At 44.0% G+C, this 23,052-nt stretch overlaps 1 protein-coding gene across 1 annotated transcript in view; it reads left to right on the forward strand.

Moving 5' to 3' along the window:
• Positions 1–23,052, forward strand: part of LOC112260563 (protein unc-13 homolog A-like) — a 90,930-nt gene that overhangs the window by 53,448 nt on the left and 14,430 nt on the right. The window contains exons 13-33 of the mRNA XM_042303935.1: positions 1,635–1,719; positions 6,251–6,256; positions 6,621–6,695; positions 6,832–7,051; positions 7,883–8,110; positions 8,925–9,066; positions 9,362–9,531; positions 9,808–9,923; positions 12,038–12,201; positions 12,419–12,572; positions 12,872–12,940; positions 16,308–16,397; positions 16,629–16,763; positions 17,371–17,504; positions 20,533–20,618; positions 20,804–20,930; positions 21,175–21,271; positions 22,096–22,239; positions 22,359–22,436; positions 22,571–22,648; positions 22,786–22,874. Of these exons, the coding sequence (XP_042159869.1) occupies positions 1,635–1,719; positions 6,251–6,256; positions 6,621–6,695; positions 6,832–7,051; positions 7,883–8,110; positions 8,925–9,066; positions 9,362–9,531; positions 9,808–9,923; positions 12,038–12,201; positions 12,419–12,572; positions 12,872–12,940; positions 16,308–16,397; positions 16,629–16,763; positions 17,371–17,504; positions 20,533–20,618; positions 20,804–20,930; positions 21,175–21,271; positions 22,096–22,239; positions 22,359–22,436; positions 22,571–22,648; positions 22,786–22,874 (2,487 nt within the window). The remainder of the gene's footprint in view (positions 1–1,634; positions 1,720–6,250; positions 6,257–6,620; positions 6,696–6,831; positions 7,052–7,882; positions 8,111–8,924; positions 9,067–9,361; positions 9,532–9,807; positions 9,924–12,037; positions 12,202–12,418; positions 12,573–12,871; positions 12,941–16,307; positions 16,398–16,628; positions 16,764–17,370; positions 17,505–20,532; positions 20,619–20,803; positions 20,931–21,174; positions 21,272–22,095; positions 22,240–22,358; positions 22,437–22,570; positions 22,649–22,785; positions 22,875–23,052) is intronic.

The following is a 23,052-nucleotide window of genomic DNA, read 5'->3' on the forward strand; positions in this document are numbered from 1 at the left end:
TCTGAACCCTCTCCTGTACTCCCTGTTCACCCACGACTGCGTGGCCATGCACACCTCCAACTCAATCATCAAGTTTGCGGACGACACAACAGTGGTAGGCTTGATTACCAACAACGACGAGACGGCCTACAGGGAGGAGGTGAGGGCCCTCGGAGTGTGGTGTCAGGAAAAATAACCTCACACTCAACGTCAACAAAACTAAGGAGATGATTGTGGACTTCAGGAAACAGCAGAGGGAACACCCCCATCCACATCGATGGAACAGTAGTGGAGAGGGTAGCAAGTTTTAAGTTCCTCGGCATACACATCACAGACAAACTGAATTGGTCCACTCACACAGACAGCATCGTGAGGAAGGCGCAGCAGCGCCTCTTCAACCTCAGGAGGCTGAAGAAATTTGGCTTGTCACCAAAAGCACTCACAAACTTCTACAGATGCACAATCGAGAGCATCCTGGTGGGCTGTATCACCGCCTGGTATGGCAACTGCACCGCCCTCAACCGTAAGGCTCTCCAGAGGGTAGTGAGGTCTGCACAACGCATCACCGGGGGCAAACTACCTGCCCTCCAGGACACCTACACCACCCGATGCTACAGGAAGGCCATAAAGATCATCAAGGACATCAACCACCCGAGCCACTGCCTGTTCACCCCGCTGTCATCCAGAAGGCGAGGTCAGTACAGGTGCATCAAAGCTGGGACCGAGAGACTGAAAAACAGCTTCTATCTCAAGGCCATCAGACTGTTAAACAGCCACCACTAACATTGAGTGGCTACTGCCAACACACTGTCAATGACACTGACTCTACTCCAGCCACTTTAATAATGGGAATTGATGGGAAATGATGTAAATATATCACTAGCCACTTTAAACAATGCTACCTTATATAATGTTACTTACCCTACATTATTCATCTCATATGCATACGTAGATACTGTACTCTATATCATCGACTGCATCCTTATGTAATACATGTATCACTAGCCACTTTAACTATGCCACTTGGTTTACATACTCATCTCATATGTATATACTGTACTCGATATCATCTACCGTATCTTGCCTATGCTGCTCTGTACCATCACTCATTCATATATCCTTATGTACATATTCTTTATCCCCTTACACTGTGTATAAGACAGTAGTTTTTTTTTTGGAATTGTTAGTTAGATTACTTGTTCGTTATTACTGCATTGTCGGAACTAGAAGCACAAGCATTTCGCTACGCTCGCATTAACATCTGCGAACCATGTGTATGTGACAAATAAAATTTGATTTGATTTTTTCTGTGGCTAAACCAACTAGGCTCGTAATTTAACAATTTTATTTGTATTTACAGATGGCATACAAGCTTGATATTAAGGCACATGAAAGTTCACATGTTCGAGACTAGTTGAGATGGAATTTTTGCCAAAAACGCATTTTGATTAAAAAAAACATTTTAAAAAGTTCAAACAGCTCTCCTCTGAAGTCGTGACTTGCAACATGCGTCTAGTTTCCTGAATCGGGTCACGTATGTCAGTGGTGGTGGTGAATGTTGTGGTGATGAGGATGTTGTGGTAATGAGGATTTTGTGGGGATGAGGATGTTGTGATAACAAGAGTGCTGTCTTTGTGTGGTGTCTCCCCATGCAGGGTGGGTGGTGCGCTGTATAGCATCGACAGCATGCCGGACCTCCGCAAGAGGAAAGCCATGCCTCTGGTCAGGGACCTGGTCAGTGTAAGTTCTGACCATATACTAAATATCTTTTACTCTATATTCTCTCTCTCTCTCTCTCTCTCTCTCTCTCTCTCTCTCTCTCTTATCAATTTCAATTCAAGGGGCTTTATTGGCATGGGAAACATATGTTTACATTGCCAAAGCAAATTAAATAGATAACAAAAGTGAAATACACAATCAAAAATTAACAGTAAACATTACTCACAAAAGGGCCAATAATTAAACATAAATATAGATTATATTTACAATGGATGGTGTTTGATCTTCACTGGTTGCCCTTTTCTTGTGGCAACGGCTCACAAATCTTGCTGCTGTGATTGCACACTGTGGTATTTCACCCAATAGATATGGGAGTTTATCAACATTGTATTTGTTTTCAAATTCTTTGTGGGTCTGTGTAATCTTTCCAATGTGTCAAGTAATTATCTCTTGTTTTCTCATGATTTGGTTGGGTCTAAATGTGTCGCTGTCCTGGAGCTCTGAGAGGTCTGTTTGTGTTTGTGAACAGAGCCCCAGGACCAGCTTGCTTAGGGGTCTCTTCTCCAGGTTCCTTTCTCTATAGGTGATGGCTTTGTTATGGAAGGTTTGGGAATCGCTTTCTTTTAGGTGGTTGTAGAATTTAATGGCTCTTTTCTGGATTTTGATAATTAGCGGGTATTGGCCTAATTCTGCTCTGCATGCATTATTTGGTGTTTTACGTTGAACACTGAGGATCATTTTGCAGAATTCTGCATGCAGAGTCTCAATTTGGTGTTTGTCCCATTTTGTGGGTTCTTAGATGGTGAGCGGACCCCAGACCTCACAACCATAAAGGGCAATGGGTTCTATAACTGATTCAAGAATTTTTAGCCAGATCCTAATTGGTATGTCGAATTGTATGTTCATTTTGATGGCATAGAAGGCCCTTCTTGCCTTGTCTCTCATTCACAGCTTTATGGAAGTTACCTGTGGCGCTGATGTTTAGGCCGAGGTATGTATAGTTTTTTGTGTGCTCTAGGTCCACGTTGTCTCGATGGAATATGTATTTGTGGTCCTGGCAACTGGACATTTTTTGGAACACCATTATTTGTGTCTGACTGAGATTTACTGTCAGGGACCAGGTCAGACAGAATCTGTGCAGAAGATCTAGGTGCTGCTGTAGGCCCTCCTTGGTTGGGAACAGACGCACCAGATCATCAGCAAACAGTTGATATTTGACTTCAGATTCTAGTAGGATGAGGCCGGGTACTGCAGACTGTTCTAGTGCACTCGCCAATTTGTTGATTTTTATGTTGAAGAGGGTGGGGCTTAAGCTGCATCCCTGTCTCACCCCCCGACCCTGTGGATAGAACTGTGTGTTTTTTGCAAATTGTTTAAGGAACACTTGTTGTTTGTGCGCGTAGATTTTAAAATGTTGTATGTTTTTCCCCCAACACCACTTTCCATCAATTTGTATAGCAGACCCTCATGCCAAATTGAAATCAACGAAGCATGAGAAGACTTTGTTTTGGTATGTTTGTTTGTCAATTAGAATCTGCGGGGTGAATACGTGGTCTGACATACAGTAATTTGGTAAAAATCCAATTTGACATTTGCTCAGTCATTGTTTTTGCTGAGGAAATGTACGAGTCTGCTGTTATTTTCCATAAGTTTCTGTTCACGCACATCCCCCGGTATATCTCTGTCCATTGTCTGTTTTTTGCCTTAATTTTTTATTTTTATTGGCCAGTCTGAGATAAGACTTTTTCTTTGCAACTCTGCCTAGAAGGCCAGCATCCCGGAGTCGCCTCTTCACTGTTGACATTGAGACTGGTGGAGCGGGTACTATTTTTCTTTTCTTTTTTCTTTTATTTTGAATTTTACCCCCTTTTTCTCCCCAATTTCGTGGTATCCAATTGTTAGTAGTTACTATCTTGTCTCATCGCTACAACTCCTGTACGGGCTCGGGAGAGACGAAGGTCGAAAGCCATGCGTCCCCCGAAACACAACCCATCCAAGCCGCACTGCTTCTTAACACAGCACGCATCCAACCCAGAAACCAGCCGCACCAATGTGTCGGAGGAAACACCGTGCACCTGGCGACCTGGTTAGCACGTACTGCGCCCGGCCCACCACAGGAGTCGCTGGTGCACGATGAGACAAGGATATCCCCACCGACCAAACCCTCCCTAACCCGGACGACGCTAGGCCAATTGTGCGTCGCCCCATGGACCTCCCGGTCGCAGCCGGCTGCTAGCACTGCAAAGCAGTGCCTTAGACCACTGCACCACCCGGGAGGCCTCTTAGCGGGTACTATTTAATGAAGCTGCCAGTTGTTTCTCAAACTAGACACTCTAATGTACTTGTCCTCTTGCTCAGTTGTGCACCGGGGCCTCCCACTCCTCTTTCTATTCTGGTTAGAGACAGTTTGCGCTGTTCTGTGAAGGGAGTAGTACACATTTCTCACATGGACTAACCTTCATTTCCCAGAACAAGAATAGACTGATGAGTTTCAGAAGAAAGATCTTTGTTTCTGGCCATTTTGAGCCTGTAATCGAACCCACAAGTGCTGATGCTCCAGATACTCAACTAGTCTAAAGAAGGCAAGTTTTATTGCTTCTTTAAGCAAGACATTCAATTTTCAGCTGTGCTAACATAATTGCAAAAGGGTTTTCTAATGATCAATTAGCCCTTTAAAATGATAAACTTGGATTAGCTAACACAACGTGCCATTGGAACACAGGAGTGATTGTTGCTGATAATGGGCCTCTGTACACCTATGTAGATATTCCATAAAAAATCAGCCGTTTCCAGCTACAATAATTTAATTTACAACATTAACAATGTCTACACTGTATTTCTGATCAATTGTATGTTATTTTAATGGACAAAAAAGTAGCTTTTCTTTAAAAAACAAGGACATTTCTAAGTGACCCCACACTTTTGAACGGTAGAGTAGTTGTCAAAGCAGGTGCTATAACTAGGCTATTATACTCACACTAAATAGACGTTGTGCCCTTGTGCCATCCACCCTTGCCAATTTAGCTGACTTCCAGGCTTTGAATTGAATAGCACTGACAAGCTGGAGGCCTGCTCAGCTCCACTGCGCACTTGAATGATGAATTACGATATAGGACTAAATAGCTCAGTACTTTGTCTCTATGAATCCAGTTCACTGTCAGATTGTACATCCCACACACTTGCATGAGAATGAACACACACATGGAGATGCAGATACATATGCACACACACACACCAGCGTTTCCATTAGCCATAATAGCTGGCTTTTGTCCGATAAAAAAAATTAAAATAGTAAAGCCGATGAATAAAATTGGCACAGGCCAATTGTCCTGGGAGGAGAAGAAAAAATCCCATTGTGAAATAATGCTTTTTAGCCTATTCATTGGTGGTCTGGTCGTGCTTATCGGTCTATAGGTTCATCTGCATAATTGTATGGAATTAAATTAGCGTGTATGTACAGTATATTCGTTATGTATCTTATTTATCACACACAACCAGCATACAGATACAGAGCCCCTGAATGGAAAATCTGTCAGAAAGCGCAAGAGCTGCTGCCTGTGGTGCTTTCAAGACAACTATGATACGAGGTCAAATCATGATGTCAGTGATCTTCAGGTCGGATCTTTAGAAAGAGGCCTGAATTCCCGAGTTGGAATTCCGAGTTGGATGACCGACCGTTCAAAACTATTTTTCCCAGTCGGAGCTTGTTTAATCGCCAGTTCCCAGTTCTCCTGAAAACACTGAAGTCAGAAGTCAGAGATGTATGAGTTTCCAGTTGTTATGAACACTGCATCAAACAGCAAGGGCAGGAAGGCTTCATTAGCACACCACACACCACTTTGCAATGAGCTGGAGGCAGTATGCATTTTGAAAACGTTATACTTAATTGTTTGAAACCTGAATGTTTTAATACAAATGGGGCATGTCTTGCATTGCTTCAAAGTAGCCTATTAGAGCGCTCTTTCTAAATTTTGAATATATATTTTAGCTAGAAATCCTACACCTGTAACTCTCTGGGTTTTAAATAGAGTATATCTTTTAACATCGCATATCATTGTTAAGGAAATACGGAGTTTTCCACTTTGTTCCTAAGGGCTTTTGTCTTACACTCCAAAAGGGTTATTCGACTGTTCCCATAAGACAACCCTTTTGGGTTCCATGTAGAACCCTCTGTGAAAAGGTTTATACATGGAACGAAAAAGGGTTCTCCAAAGGGATCTCCTATGGGGACACCTGAATAACTCTTTTAGGTTCTAGATAGCACAATGTTTTGGGTTGTTTACGTGGCACGTGATTAATAGGTCTAGATTTAAATTAATGGAAATGTCCTCCCTCCTTTCCCTCCACCCAGTATTCCATCAACAAACTGAATAACTCTCCCCTGATATAGTGATCTTTCTGTCTCATGATCGATCACTCTGTATCTGTTTTGAAATCACCCCTATGCTATTGTCGCCATGTTTGTGACTGTGGCTAGAGTTGTTTGACATATGGCCCCTTTAACACTTGTTTCTCTTCCTGCTTCTTCCTTCCTCCATCTCTACTGCTAAAGGCTATGGTGAGTAACACCGTGAACGATTCCAAATGAAAAGAGAATGTTGTTAAGACAAGGGGAATAGCAATTTGTGTAGAGAAGCACTTCATTCCAGATACCCATGACCCCTGGTTTCTTGTATACACTTGGGGAGAATACAGCTGGATCGCTTTGTGACCTGTTGCCTTAATGAGATATGTTAAAATATATTAAAGTAAGTAGCAAGAGAAATAGACTTCTTTCTTTCAGCAAAATCGAAGTTGTCACTTTGTTTTAAAAGTGCTTATTGAATGTATTTCAATCGCAGTATGTACAAAACTACTATATATTAATCTAATCAGTCATGAATTCCTTCCTTTCTTTCTGTCCCCTGCCTGGCCTACCTCAGTCCCTGGCTCAGAACTCCAGGAAGGCAGGGTTCACATCAGCTATGGCGTCCAGCACTCTCAATAACGAGGATCTGGTGTGTTTCTGGCTCTTTCTTTTCTCTACTCTCAGTATATCCAGATAGTGGACATTTCCCCTCTCTCCATGTAGTCATAGATTCCACTAATTCTTTGACTCTGTATATACGTCCTCTACGTTTCCCTCTCTTGTAGAAGAGCCATGTGTACAAGAAGACCCTACAGGCTCTGATCTACCCCATCTCCTGCACCACACCCCATAACTTTGAGGTGTGGACGGCCACGACACCCACCTACTGCTATGAGTGTGAGGGGCTGCTGTGGGGCATCGCCCGCCAGGGCATGAGGTGCACCGAGTGCGGGGTCAAATGTCACGATAAGTGCCAGGACCTACTCAATGCTGACTGCCTGCAAAGTAAGTAGAGCCATGTTGAACTTTTCTCAGTGAGTGGTAAAGTTTTGTTCAGTTGGTGCTAAAACATAATATAATGATAAAACATAACCTAACAACACCAACTGTGTGGGAGACTACAGACTGTAAGCTGCTTTGGATAAGAGTGTTAAATAGCTGTCTGGCATTCCCCTTTGACTGTCATACTTCAGCCTTTTCCCTCCTCTCTCATCTCTCCTACATCTCTCATCCCACTCCCCTTGTCCTCCTCCCTCCCATTATCTCACTCTGCAGTCTCAGGCACTCTCTATCTTTTATTTGTATTTTAAAAAATGAATTTAAAAAATGAAAAGCCATTTGTCTTTCCTTGAGATCCTCTCCCCCTTTCCAACTCTTCGTGAACGTTTCACAGGTCTGCAGATACTGCCTGAGCACTCATCGAGAAATCACACTGTATACTATGTATGTTAATTGTAAGTTAATTGAAATGCATTCCAGGTGACTACCTCATGAAGTGTGCAAACTTGTCATCAAGGCAAAGGGTGGCTACTTTGAGGAATCTCTCAGTAGTAACACTTCTATGGTTACTACATGATTCCATATGTGTTATTTAATAGTTTGGATGTCTTCACTATTATTCTACAATGTAGAAAATAACAAAAATAAAGAGTAGGTGTGTCCAAACTCATATATTTGTTATTTTTAGGTAATTGATTCAGGGGCCTACAAAAGGGGGGCCGCTGGCCACATGCCACCAGTTGCCCATTCCTGCTGTAGAATAATACAGCATAAGACCTTATTTGTCATGTAACTCAATAAATCAAATCTGACCCTCATCTCGCTTGTCTACCCCAGGGGCAGCGGAAAAGAGTTCTCAGCATGGGGCAGAGGACAGAACCCAGAACATCATCATGGTTCTAAAAGACAGGATGAAGATCCGAGAGAGGAACAAGCCGGAGATCTTTGAGCTGATCCAGGAGGTGTTTGCCATGGTCAAAGTCAGTCACGTCACCTACATGAAGCAGATCAAACAGAGCGTACTGGATGGCACCTCCAAGTGGTCGGCCAAGATCAGCATCACAGGTGTGTGTGTGTCTGTGTGTGTGAGAGAGACGAGGTGTGTGTACCAGGGCTTCAGAGTTGGAGAGCTGATCTAGGACCAGGTCCACCATGTCCATATCAGCAGAAAAACAATCTTATTCATTATGATCTAAAAGGGAAAACTGATCCTAGATCAGCACTCCTATTCTGAGACGCTTTGTGAATAGTATGACTTCAGAACCATCCATTTGTAAAGCTCTGGCAGATGCCATTTGCAGTCTGACTCCATCACAACACACATCATCCACCCTCTGTCTCCTCTTGCTTGTTTGTGTTCCAGCTCTATTTGTTGTAAAGGTCATACTGTGCTGTAGACCATTGAGTCACTGTCTGACATGAAGGAGACAGATTAGATAACGGTCCCATATGAAGTGGGATTTGAGATATTCGTCTGTAGGCAAGAAGGCAAAGAACCAGAATAGGTCAATGGGAGTGTGTAGAAGGGAGAACTCTCGACCTAGCCTGGTTAACTAGGCTCTGCTCAAGTCTTGTGCTATTGACTGCAGCTCCATCTGTTTGAGGTTTGAAGTACTCCGAACTATGTAGACCAGACCTATACTCATGTCACTCATATTTTAAACTCCTTGAGATTTTTTACTTGTATGTGCTGTGTACTGCAATTCAGCTTTTAGCTGCCAAGTACGGCTTACTGGTAAAAATGTAATAAACTACTACTACTATTAGCCTCTAAACTAGACTGACCACTGTGCTCACTAGTGAAACAATGATGAATGCAGTAGTCAGCCATATTGACCACCTGATGCTGCCCCCTGGTCGCTCTCCTTCCTCCCCACAGTGCTGTGTGCCCAGGGCCTCCAGGCGAAGGATAAGACAGGCTCCAGTGACCCCTACGTCACGGTCCAGGTGGGCAAGACCAAGAAGAGGACCAAGACCATCTATGGAAACCTCAACCCTGTCTGGGAGGAGAACTTCAACTTGTGAGTAGAGAGAGAAAGTACTTTTTCAATTTAGTCATTTAGCTGACACTCTTATCCAGAGCGACTTAAAGGAGCAATTAGGGTTAAGTGCCTTGTACAAGGGCACATCGACGGATTACCTGACTGGAATAACATTGAAGGTTGTGTATTCACAGATTGTGAATGGATGACATTGGTGGGTCTCTCTCTCTCCCCCCCCCCCTCTCTCTTTCTCTCTCTCTTTCTTTCTCTCTTTCTCTCTCTCTTTCTCTCTTTCTCTGTCTCTGTCTCTGTCTGTCTGTGTCTGTCTGTGTAGTGAGTGCCACAACTCCTCGGACCGAATCAAGGTGCGGGTGTGGGACGAGGATGATGACATCAAATCTCGGGTGAAGCAGAAGTTCAAAAAGGAGTCAGATGACTTCCTGGGTCAGACCATCATCGAGGTCCGCATGCTGAGCGGAGAGATGGATGTCTGGTACAACCTGGGTCAGTACAGTCACAGTACAAGGGGAAATAACCACTTGTTAAGCTAATAAACCCAATCATTGAGCCTCTGACACTTCGGGTCCATATAATTACTTACTAGGTATCCATACGATGAGGTTAATTTGGTGAACTAATTTGGGTGAACTATCCTTTTAAAAATTATTTATTTCATATAAGAGTCATCATTATGGTTGAGGTCTTTATCAAAGATAGTTGTTGTTAGGTTGACTGTGGTATGTGTTGACTGAGAGTCTTGTGTCTGGTCCCTCTCTGCAGACAAGCGTACAGACAAGTCAGCCGTGTCTGGTGCCATCAGGATGCACATCAATGTAGAGATCAAAGGAGAGGAAACAGTCGCTCCATATCATGTCCAATACACCTGTCTGCACGAGGTAAGGAGTGTGTGTGTGTGTGTGTGTGTGTGTGTGTGTGTGTGTGTGTGTGTGTGTGTGTGTGTGTGTGTGTGTGTGTGTGTATGTTCATGTGTGTGTGTGTATGTATGTGTGTGTGTGTGAGAGAGAGAGCATGTGCGTAGCATGGGTGCCTGCCTGCATAAAGTGTGTGTGGTCTGCACGAGATAAGGTGTGTGTGTGTGTGTGTGTGTGTGTGTGTGTGTGTGTGTGAGAGAGAGAGCATGTGTGCATGGGTGCCTGCCTGCATAAAGTGTGTGTGGTCTGTGTGTGCGTGTGGTCTGTGTGTACACGCGAGCCTGTGTATGCTCCTGCCTTCAGGTGCTAAGTGATGTTAATAGCCCAGTCATTTTGGTTCATTTAGCTGACTGATGTAGCAATCTTTCAATGAAGTTGTTGTTTCAGATGAAATAGAAGTTAATATCCCACAAAGGTGTCACCGCCTGCATTGCTCTATCAAGATAAATACCACATCAGATATAAAATACCACAGCTAATATCTCTCACTCTGACCTTCTTCAAATATGCAACTGTCTACCATGCTTATGCTAAATTACCATTGCCCTATATCAAGTCATTACTCTGTCCAATATCAGGACATAGTTTGCAAACAGCTGAACCTAACAAGAGCTACTATTCAATTGTCCTGTAAATAATGGTCTGTACCAAATTCTCTCAATCTTCACTTTGGCTCAACACACATTGTAATGGTGAGTCGTGACACTGAATGATTCATATATTCCTGTACAATTTCAGGTACTAGCTGTTGGCACATAAAACCAACTGATACATTTCTCATGAAAGTCAGTCATGTAATGAATGAATGGCGGCCCAGGCCTGAATAAATGATTAATTGAGTAACCCTCTGAGCACTGATCAGTCAGTCAGTCATCCAGTTAAATAGTCAGTCAGATAGATAGACAAACACCATTGTAAATACAACCCATATTTATGCTTATTTATTTTCCCTTGTGTACCCTTAACCATTTGTACATCGTTGCAACACTGTATATATACGTAATATGACATTTGTAATGCCTTTATTGTTTTGAAACTTCTGTATGTGTAATGTTTACTGTTAATTTTGATTGTTTATTTCACTTTTGTATATTATCTACCTAACTTGCTTTGACAATGTTAACACGTTTCCCATGCCAATAAAGCCCCTCGAATTGAATAGATAGATAGATAGATAGATAGATAGATAGATAGATAGATAGATAGATAGATAGATAGATAGATAGTCAGACAGATAGTCAGTCAGACAGACAGACAGATAGTCAGTCAGACAGATAGTCAGTCAGACAGATAGATAGTCAGACAGACAGACAGTCAGTCAGACAGATAGATAGTCAGTCAGACAGATAGATAGTCAGACAGATAGTCAGTCAGACAGATAGTCAGTCAGACAGATAGTCAGTCAGACAGATAGTCAGTCAGACAGATAGATAGTCAGTCAGACAGATAGATAGTCAGTCAGACAGATAGATAGTCAGACAGATAGTCAGTCAGACAGATAGTCAGACAGATAGATAGTCAGACAGATAGATAGATAGTTAGTCAGTCAGTCAGTTAGATAGTCAGCCAGTCAGTCACTCAGTTAGATAGTCAGTTAGATAATCAGTCAGATAGTCAGATAGTCAGCCAGGCAATCAGTCAGTCAATCAGTTAGTCAGCAAGTCAGATAGTCAGTCAGTCAGATAGTGAGTCAGTCAGTTATAGTCAGCCAGACAATCAGTCAGTCAGTTAGTTAGTTAGTCAGCTAGTCAGTCAGATACTCAGTCATACAGTATGTCAGTCAGTTAGATAGTCAGCCAGTCATTCAGTCAGATAGTCAGTCAGATACTCAGTCATACAGTATGTCAGTCAGTTAGATAGTCAGCCAGTCATTCAGTCAGATAGTCAGTCAGTTAGATAGATAGTGTGTGTATTCTACTCTGCTCTCCTGCTCAGACACATTCACACAGAGATCATGATGAAAGCTCCCTTCATTCAGCCTTAGCAACTTCAACTCATTAACATCATAGTCTAGATTGAATAACCCGTCTCTTTCATCCTCTCTATCTCTCTCTCCCTCTCGCTCGCTCTGCCTACAGAACCTCTTCCACTTTGTCACAGATGTGCAGAGTTCTGGTGTTGTGAAGATTCCTGATGCTAAAGGGGATGATGCGTGGAAGGTGTACTTTGATGAGACTCCTCAGGAGATAGTGGATGAGTTTGCCATGCGCTACGGAGTGGAGTCAATCTATCAGGCTATGACGTGAGCTCAAATGTAGTACCCTACACACCCTGTCAGTGACACTCAGCAATAGCATACACATTACCAGATTGTAATGTGATGTATTGAGAGAACACCTAGTGTATGGTTGTGTTTAGGATGATACTCTGGTACACCCTAAACATCACAAGGGAATGCATGGGCAGCTTCATTAATACTAAAATGATAATGTTTATGCTGTGTGTGTGTTCTCCCACAGTCACTTTGCCTGCCTGTCGTCTAAGTACATGTGCCCTGGGGTGCCGGCCGTAATGAGTACCCTGCTGGCCAACATCAATGCATACTACGCCCACAGCACCCAGGCCACCAACAGCGTGTCTGCCTCTGACCGTTTCGCCGCATCCAACTTCGGGGTGAGTCGCCCCAAATGAACCCTTACCCTTACACTAAACTTAACAATAAACCTTACGTAACCTTAACCGTATTACATTTCAACTTCGATGGGGTAGGGATGTCCAATCCAAAAAAGGACCCTCATTAAGGTTAGAGTTAGGGTAGGGATGTCCCATGGATTCCGGATAGCACTAAGCAATTCATGAGAGATGGACAGATACATAATATGATGCAATGCCTCAACTCAATGTTTAAGGTGAGCCAATGGGTATGCTAGCTCTTAGGCTAATGTGTTGTGGCGTATTTTTATTTTTTTCAGAAAGAACGATTTGTGAAGCTCCTAGACCAACTCCACAACTCCCTTAGGATTGATCTGTCCATGTACCGGGTAGGCTACTCTTAACTTTCTCTCTTCTATTTCTCTCTCTCTCTGTTTTTAAATCTGTGTCCTTACCTACCTCTAGATCCCTTTTGCAAAACCAATTAACTAGCCTGCTAATATTGTTCCTCACCAAGGAGTCTTAGGCCTAGTTAACTGGTCTGTAACCAGATATAAGATGTGCATCGATGTGAGAAATCTGCGTATTAAATCAAATAAAATTGTATTAGTCGCATGCGCCGAATACAACAGGTGTAGACCTTACAGTGAAATGCTTACTTACGAACCCCTAACCAACAATGCAGTTTAAAAAAATATGGATAAGAATAAGAAATAAAAGTAACAACTAATTAAAGAGCAGCAGTAAAATAACAATAGCGAGACTATATACAAGGGGTACCGGTACAGAGTCAATGTGCGGGGGCACTGATTAGTTGAGGTAATATGTACATGTAGGTAAAGTTATTAAAGTAACTTTGCATAGATGATAACAACAGAGAGTAGCAGCGGTGTAAGGGGGGGGGGGGCAATGCAAATAGTCTGGGTAGCCATTTGATTAGCTGTTCAGGAGTCTTATGGCTTGGGGGTAGAAGTTGTATAGAAGCCTCTTGGACCTAGACTTGGCACTCCGGTACCGCTTGCCGTGCGTTAGCAGAGAGAACAGTCTATGACTAGGGTGGCAGGAGTCTTTGACAGTTTTTATGGCCTTCCTCTGACACTGCCTGGATGGCAGGAAGCTTGGCCCCAGTGATGTACTGGGCCATTCGCAATACTCTGTAGTGCCTTGCGGTCAGTCACTCAGTATGACTGACCGCAAGGTAATCTGGTAATCTGTCTGGCCCTGAGCCTTGTGAATGTTGACCTGTTTAAAGGTCTTACTCACATCGGCTGCGGAGAGCGTGATCACACAGTCTTCCGGAACAGCTGGTGCTCTCATGCATGTTTCAGTGTTATTTGCCTCAAAGAGAGCATAGAAGTAGTTTAGCTTGTCTGGTAGGCTCGTGTCACTGGGCAGCTCTCGGCTATGCTTCCCTTTGTAGTCTGTAATGGTTTGCAAGCCCTGCCACATCCGACGAGCGTCAGAGCCGGTGTAGTACTTTTTGATCTTAGTCCTGTATTGACGCTTTGCCTGTTTGATGGTTCGTCGGAGGCCATAGCAGGATATCTTATAAGTCCTGCTCCTTGAAAACAGCTGCTCTAGAATTTAGCTCAGTGCGGATTCTGCCTGTAATCCATGGATTCTGGTTGGGATATGTACCTACGGTCACTGTGGGGACGACGTCATCGATGCATTTATTGATGAAGCCAATGACTGATGTGGTGGACTCTTCAATGCCATCATAGGAATCCCGGAGCATATTCCAGTCTGTGCTAGCAAAACAGTCCTGTAGCTTAGCACCTGCTTCCTCTGACCACTTTTTTATTGATCTAGTCACTGGTGCTTCCTGCTTTCATTTTGGCTTGTAAGCAGGAATCAGGAGGATAGAATTATGGTCAGATTTGCCAAATGGAGTGTGAGGGAGAGCTTTGTGTGCGTTTCTGTGTGTGGAGTAAAGGTGGTCCAGAGTTCTCTTTCCCTCTGGTTGCACATTTAACTTCTTATGGCTGCAATCCCGTTAACGGGATAATTTTCATCAACAACTGCTGATTTGCAGAGCGCCACATTCAAATAATATTACTAAAAATATTTATATTTATGAAATCACAAGTGCAATATAGCAAAACACAGTTTAGCCTTTTGTTAATCCACCTGTCGTGTCAGATTTTGAAAATATGCTTTACAGCGAAAGCAATCCAAGCGTTTGTGTAAGTTTATCGATCGCTCGACAAAACATTATGAACACCTAGCATCAAAGTAGCTTGGTCATGAAAATCAGAAAAGCAATCAAATGAATTGTTTACCTTTGATGATCTTCGGATGTTTTCACTCACGAGACTCCCAGTTACACAATAAATGTTCCTTTTGTTCTATAAAGATTATTTTTATATCCAAAATACCTCCGTTTGTTTTGCGCGTTATGTTCAGAATCCACAGGAAAGAGCGGTCACAACAACGCAGACGAAAATTCCAAACAGTATCCGTAATGTCCACAGAAACATGTCAAACGTTTTTTATAATCAATCCTCAGGTTGTTTTTAAAATATATAATCGATAATATATCAACCGCAACTGTCTTTTTCAGTAGGAGAGGAAAGGCAATGGCTGCCCAAACTCTGTTGCACATACAAAATGCTGCTGGCACCCAGCCATACAATGACGCGATGTTATCGTTCTCGCTAATTTTTCAAAATAAAAGCCTGAAACTACGTCTAAAGACTGTTGACACCTTGAGGAAGCGATAGGAAAAGGAATCTGGTTGATATCCCTTTAAATGGAGCAAAGGCAGGCTATGGCGCATGGAGTTTTCAAAATAGAAGCCACTTCCTGGTTTGATTTTCCTCAGGGTTTCGCCTGCAATATCAGTTCTGTTATACTCACAAACAATATTTTGACAGTTTTGGAAACTTTAGAGTGTTTGCTATCCAATACTAATAATAATATGCATATATTAGCAACTGAGACTGTGGAGCAGGCCGTTTACTTTGGGCAACTTATTAATCCAAGCTACTCAATACTGCCCCCAGCCATAAGAAAAACAGCAGAAAAACACCCCAAAGCATAATGTTTCCACCTCCATGTTTGACGGTGGGGATGGTGTTCTTGGGGTCATAGGCAGCACTCCTCCTCCTCCAAACATGGTGAATTGAGTTGATGCCAAAGAGCTCCATTTTGGTCTCATCTGACCACAACACTTTCACCCAGTTGTCCTCTGAATCATTCAGATGTTCATTGGTAAACTTTAGACGGGCATGTATATGTGCTTTCTTGAGCAGGGGGACCTTGCGGGCGCTGCAGGATTTCAGTCCTTCAAGGCGTAGTGTGTTACCAATTGCAGATTTTTTTATTGTTCAAAGTGGTGACGAAAATAAATATTTAAAAAAGGAGAAACAGGCCCAAACAAAAATTTTAATCCAAAACCAAGGGTGCACATGGCTACCAAGAAAAACCAGAAGCCTCACAGCTCTGCAAGATGGCTCACTCTAGTTCCTTGCACCTGTGCCCTTTCAACGCTTAATAAGTCTACACACGACTTCCTGGCAGAGCACCTACTGCTGCCCCCTGGGGATGTTGAAGTTTATCCTGGTAGTTTATTGTTTAGCTTAATATCTCTACTGTCTCTCTCTCTCTCACACTCTCTCTCTCTCTCACACACACACACACACACACACACACACACACACACACACACACACACACACACACACACACACACACACACACACACACACACACACATACTTATCTCACTGTGGATCTATCATCTGTGTGTAACAGAATAACTTCCCAGCCAGCAGTCCTGAGAGGCTGCAGGACCTCAAGTCTACTGTGGACCTGCTCACCAGCATCACCTTCTTCAGGATGAAGGTAACTCTCTCTTCTCTTTCATTTCACTCCATCCGCTCCTTGGATCACCTCTACTTTGCTCTGTTTGGTACCACATGTATCCATTCTTGTTTACACTGTACAGTATCGCTACACTACATGCTCTTTTCAAACATGCATCTTCACTGAGTTTCTTTGACCCAGTGTGGTTGTATGGGCTTTCCCAGTTTCAGTAACTTCTCAATCTGTCTGTGTCTGTGTGTCTGTCCTCAGGTACAGGAGCTACAGAGTCCCCCCAGAGCCAGTCAGGTGGTGAAGGACTGTGTCAAGGCCTGTCTCAACTCCACCTACGAATACATCTTCAACAACTGTCACGAACTCTACAGCCGCGAGTACCAGACAAACCCGGTGTGTGTGTGTGTGTGTGTGCAAGCGTGCATGAAGGTGTGCTGTGTGAAGGTGTGCGTGCGTGCGTGCGTGTGTGTGTGTGTGTCTCTCTCTCTGTCCGTGTCATTAGGACCTCAGGTGGTCTCCATCAAGCCTGTACAGGATTTTTATATGGATTTACAAGCCTTGTTTTTGCGTTATTAAAGTGGGGCGATTCATTCCGACTCCCTTCATGAATTTCAAAAGCTAATTTTTCCTTTGAATAAAACATTCCACCCTGAGGTTCCTTGCAATATTTTGTTGAATCTTCAGTTCATTCTTCAGTTTGAACCTCTGCGGTGGTATGACTACTTTTTTTCTGACTTTGTCAGCTTTCTTCAAAGCACTAAACTTGCTACATGTGGTTTGATGGGTTCATCAGCTCATTAGAGTAGCGAAGAGATAGATATCATTGGAGTTGAGTGGTAGCGAAGAGATATATATCATTGGAGTTGAGTGGTAGGGAAGAGATAGATATCATTGGAGTTGAGTGGTAGCGAAGCGATATATATCAGACAAACTACGATAGTAGCTACAATAGTAGCCCATGTGATAGTATCCCAGTGACTGAGTGTGTTGTTTTGTCCAGGCCAAGCTAGGAGTGGTCGTTCCAGAAGAGCAGGGTCCCAGCATCAAGAACCTGGACTTCTGGTCCAAACTCATCACCCTCATCGTGTCCATCATAGAGGAAGACAAGAACTCCTACACACCCTGCCTAAACCAGTGAGTCTGTCACTCTCTCTAGCCATATCAGTCTGTTTCACTGTCGCTCTCCCTCCCCCTGTCTCTCTCCCCCGTCTCTCTTTCTCTGTCTCTCTTTCTCTGTCTCTCTCCCCCTGTCTCTCTTTCTCTGTCTCTCTTTCTCTGTCTCTGTCTCTCTTTCTCTGTCTCTGTCTCTGTCTTCTCTGTCTCTCTTTCTCTGTCTCTCTCCTGTCTCTCTTTCTCTGTCTCTGTCTCTCTTTCTCTGTCTCTGTCTCTCTTTCTCTGTCTCTGTCTCTCTTTCTCTGTCTCTCTCCCCCTGTATCTCTTTCTCTGTCTCTCTTCCCCTGTCTCTCTTTCTCTGTCTCTCTTCCCCTGTCTCTCTTTCTCTGTCTCTGTCTCTCTTTCTCTGTCTCTCTTTCTGTCTCTCTTTCTCTGTCTCTTTCCCTGTCTGTCTTTCTCTGTCTCTCTTTCTCTGTCTCTTTCTCTGTCTCTCGTTCTCTGTCTCTCTTTCTCTGTCTCTCTTTCTCTGTCTCTCTCCCCCTGTCTCTCTTTCTCTGTCTCTCTTCCCCTGTCTCTCTTTCTCTGTCTCTGTCTCTCTTTCTCTGTCTCTCTTTCTGTCTCTCTTTCTCTGTCTCTGTCTCTCTTTCTCTGTCTCTGTCTCTCTTTCTCTGTCTCTCTTTCTCTGTCTCTCTTTCTGTCTCTCTTTCTCTGTCTCTCTTTCTGTCTCTCTTTCTCTGTCTCTGTCTCTCTGTCTCTGTCTCTCTTTCTCTGTCTCTGTCTCTCTTTCTCTGTCTCTCTTTCTCTGTCTCTCTTTCTGTCTCTCTTTCTCTGTCTCTGTCTCTCTTTCTCTGTCTCTCTCCCCCTGTCTCTCTTTCTCTGTCTCTCTTTCTGTCTCTCTTTCTCTGTCTCTGTCTCTCTTTCTGTCTCTCTTTCTGTCTCTCTTTCTCTGTCTCTGTCTCTCTTTCTCTGTCTCTCTTTCTCTGTCTCTCTCCCCCTGTCTCTCTTTCTCTGTCTCTCTTTCTCTGTCTCTCTTCCCCTGTCTCTCTTTCTCTGTCTCTGTCTCTCTTTCTCTGTCTCTCTTTCTCTGTCTCTCTTTCTCTGTCTCTCTTTCTGTCTCTCTTTCTCTGTCTCTGTCTCTCTTTCTGTCTCTCTTTCTCTGTCTCTGTCTCTCTTTCTCTGTCTCTCTCCCCCTGTCTCTCTTTCTCTGTCTCTCTTTCTCTGTCTCTGTCTCTCTTTCTGTCTCTCTTTCTCTCTCTGTCTCTCTTTCTCTGTCTCTCTTTCTCTGTCTCTGTCTCTCTTTCTCTGTCTCTGTCTCTGTCTCTCTTTCTCTGTCTCTCTTTCTCTGTCTCTGTCTCTCTTTCTGTCTCTCTTTCTGTCTCTCTTTCTCTGTCTCTGTCTCTCTTTCTCTGTCTCTGTCTCTGTCTCTGTCTCTGTCTCTCTTTCTCTGTCTCTGTCTCTCTTTCTCTGTCTCTCTTTCTCTGTCTCTGTCCCCCTGTCTCTCTTTCTCTGTCTCTCTTTCTCTGTCTCTGTCTCTCTTTCTCTGTCTCTGTCTCTCTTTCTCTGTCTCTGTCTCTGTCTCTGTCTCTGTCTCTCTTTCTCTGTCTCTCTTTCTCTGTCTCTGTCTCTCTTTCTGTCTCTCTTTCTCTGTCTCTGTCTCTCTTTCTCTGTCTCTCTCCCCCTGTCTCTCTTTCTCTGTCTCTCTTTCTGTCTCTCTTTCTCTGTCTCTGTCTCTCTTTCTGTCTCTCTTTCTCTGTCTCTGTCTCTCTTTCTGTCTCTCTTTCTCTGTCTCTGTCTCTCTTTCTCTGTCTCTCTTTCTCTGTCTCTCTCCCCCTGTCTCTCTTTCTCTGTCTCTCTTTCTCTGTCTCTCTTCCCCTGTCTCTCTTTCTCTGTCTCTGTCTCTCTTTCTCTGTCTCTGTCTCTCTTTCTCTGTCTCTCTTTCTCTGTCTCTCTTTCTGTCTCTCTTTCTCTGTCTCTGTCTCTCTTTCTGTCTCTCTTTCTCTGTCTCTGTCTCTCTTTCTCTGTCTCTCTCCCCCTGTCTCTCTTTCTCTGTCTCTCTTTCTGTCTCTCTTTCTCTGTCTCTGTCTCTCTTTCTCTGTCTCTCTTTCTCTGTCTCTCTCCCCCTGTCTCTCTTTCTCTGTCTCTCTTTCTCTGTCTCTCTTCCCCTGTCTCTCTTTCTCTGTCTCTGTCTCTCTTTCTCTGTCTCTCTTTCTCTGTCTCTCTTTCTCTGTCTCTCTTTCTCTGTCTCTCTTTCTGTCTCTCTTTCTCTGTCTCTTTCCCTGTCTGTCTTTCTCTGTCTCTCTTTCTCTGTCTCTTTCTCTGTCTCTTTCTCTGTCTCTCGTTCTCTGTCTCTCTTTCTCTGTCTCTCTTTCTGTCTCTCTTTCTCTGTCTCTCTTTCTCTGTCTCTCTTTCTCTGTCTCTCTTTCTCTGTCTCTCTTTCTCTGTCTCTCTTTCTGTCTCTCTTTCTCTGTCTCTTTCCCTGTCTGTCTTTCTCTGTCTCTCTTTCTCTGTCTCTTTCTCTGTCTCTTTCTCTGTCTCTCGTTCTCTGTCTCTCTTTCTCTGTCTGTCTTTCTCTGTCTCTCTTTCTCTGTCTCTTTCTCTGTCTCTCTTTCTCTGTCTCTCTTTCTCTGTCTCTCTTTCTGTCTCTCTTTCTCTGTCTCTTTCCCTGTCTGTCTTTCTCTGTCTCTTTCTCTGTCTCTTTCTCTGTCTCTCGTTCTCTGTCTCTCGTTCTCTGTCTCTCTTTCTCTGTCTGTCTTTCTCTGTCTCTCTTTCTCTGTCTCTTTCTCTGTCTCTCTTTCCCTGTCTCTCTTTCTCTGTCTCTTTCCCTGTCTGTCTTTCTCTGTCTCTCTTTCTCTGTCTCTTTCTCTGTCTCTTTCTCTGTCTCTCGTTCTCTGTCTCTCTTTCCCTGTCTGTCTTTCTCTGTCTCTCTTTCTCTGTCTCTTTCTCTGTCTCTCGTTCTCTGTCTCTCTTTCTCTGTCTCTTTCTCTGTCTCTCTCCACCTTTACATCCATATGTAACTCCATGTCTGTTTCTTACCATCTGCCACGCACAGGTTTCCTCAGGAGCTCAACGTGGGTAAAATCAGTGCTGAGGTGATGTGGAACCTGTTTGCTCAGGATATGAAGTACGCCATGGAGGGTGAGCACTGAATAATGTTGCACCTCACCACACTGTTGTTCTAGATCTGTCCTGGCAGTTGTTTTCTGTTTTTATGGGGCTGTTATAATGCTTTTGCAAGCAGATATGGCACACTATCTCTCTCTCTCTCTCTTTTCTCTTTTCTCTCTTTTCCTCTTTCTCTCGATCTCTCGCTCAACTCTCAGAGCATAAAAAGAACCGGCTGTGTAAGAGCGCAGATTACATGAACCTGCACTTCAAGGTCAAGTGGCTATACAACGAGTACTGCAGAGACCTGACCTTCTTTAAGAGCCGTGTGCCTGAGTACCCGGCGTAAGTGCCACCTGTGCCTTGATGACACACTCACCTTAAAACACACGCATGCATGCAGGCACATTCCCACATACACACATGTACGCACTCACACACTACCTCCCTGGTACTATACAGCACAGCCCATAAGCAGTTCCAGGTGGACTGCAGCGACAGGTTTTCTCTCAGAACCCAGAAGTAGTTTGAAATCAAAAGTTCCAGTGGGGTTGATTAAATTAAACCACCCCCGTGTGATGTCTCCTAGGTGGTTCGAGCCATTTGTCATCCAGTGGTTGGACGAGAACGAGGAAGTGTCTCGAGACTTCCTGCATGGTGCACTGGAGAGGGACAAAAAGGACGGGGTAAACTCTTCTCCTTATGTCCTCAAAATGAAAGTTGTGTTGTTTGTGGCAGAATGAAAGTAATCCCTTCCTTTGTAGCTCCTCACTAAACCTCCTAGTTATCAGGCAGACTTATCCTCCTACATGTCTCCAGCACTCATCAAAGACTTCCCTGAGACAATGGATGCCGAAGCACAGATGTTGCAGGGGAGACTCGAGCTCAAAGTAGAAAGTAGGAAGTTTAGAATATAAAGAGATGTTCTCAGAAAGTAGAGAGAGGCTATAAAGAGATTTGTGCAGACTCTTCTCAGGCTCAGGTAGGGAGATAAAGTCTGACTGTACCAGCCTGTGGATTAATGAGCTCTGTACCCAAACAATGGGAGCTGCCCTTCCCTCATTACCCAGTAGCACCTGGGGGAGCCACCACAGACTCACCTCTGTCTGCCAATTAGAGGCAGACAGACAGACAGACCCACCTGACCCGGTCGTCTGTCTGGACTGCTGTCTGGCTGCAAACAACCCTAGTGGTCCTCAGGACAACTAGCATATCTATTTACTCTCTCAAAGCTCAGTGGTCAGCAGGCCAGACACCATCTCGCTCTCTTCCTCCCCCGTCTCTCTCCCCTGATGTTAACAATCCATGGCCTCTGTCCTCCAATCATTATGGTATCTCTACTCCTCTCCCCTTCTCTGCTAAGGACCACTCTCTCCTCTTCCTCTATTCCTTCCTCTCTCTTCCTTCCTCTCTCTCAGCTGTGCTAAGGAAAACTCTTTCCTCTCTTTTCCCTCTCTCTTCTCTCCTCCCATCTCTCTCTTAATGCTCTCTCTCTCCTTTCCCGCTACAGTTCCAGGTGACTTCGGAGCATGCTCTGTTCTCCTGCTCCGTGGTGGATGTCTTCTCTCAGCTCAACCAGAGCTTTGAGATCATCCGCAAGCTGGAGTGTCCCGACCCCCAGATCATAGGCAACTGCATGAAACGCTTCGCCAAGGTACACTACAGTATTCTACACACTATAGCCACTTCATTCATGGCTTCATGATGGTAAGCTGAGCCTAGTCACAGAGACAGTGGTTGACATACTCCTATCTCCTCCTGCTCTCTCCTCAGACAATTGGCAATGTTCTCATATCCTACTCGGACATTATCTCCAAGTGCTTTGCTAACTACGTCAACATGGAGAAAGTGGTGAGTGCCCAATCACTGGACGTGACACATGTTGGGTGGGGATGCTCATCAGTATAGTGTAGTGTTTGTGCATTTCAATGAAAATGTGTGGTATTTCGATAGTGTAGTGGACAATGACTTTGTGTTGTTTGCAGCCATGCATCCTGATCAACAACATCCAGCAGCTCAGAGTTCAACTGGAGAGGATGTTTGAGGCCATGGGAGGAAAGGATGTGAGTGGCTCTCATATCCCTGTTTGCCCCCAGTATCAGTCCGTCCGTCCGTCCGCCTGGGTGTGCGTCGACAGGTGTGCGTTTGTGTGTGCGTGGACGGGCGTGTGTACATGTATCTATTGGTGTGTGTGTTTCAGCTGTGCAAGGAGGCCAGTGACTTCCTGAAAGACCTGCAGTTGAAGCTAAACACTGTGATGGATGATCTCAGCAGGATCTTTTCTGTCAGGTGAGCTAGGCACACTGGTGGGGACTGTCAGACAACAGAGAGGCAGCAAGCAGCCATTCCATCTACTATATATTTCATTAATATCACAGTGCCTTTCTCTCCTTGCTACGTAGTCTCATCCGAATATGTCAAAATTATGGCATTTAACCTTTTTATGTCACTTCAGCTGAGATATTAG

This window comes from Oncorhynchus tshawytscha, linkage group LG01 (genome assembly GCF_018296145.1).
Source record: "Oncorhynchus tshawytscha isolate Ot180627B linkage group LG01, Otsh_v2.0, whole genome shotgun sequence".
Lineage (NCBI taxonomy): Eukaryota > Metazoa > Chordata > Actinopteri > Salmoniformes > Salmonidae > Oncorhynchus > Oncorhynchus tshawytscha.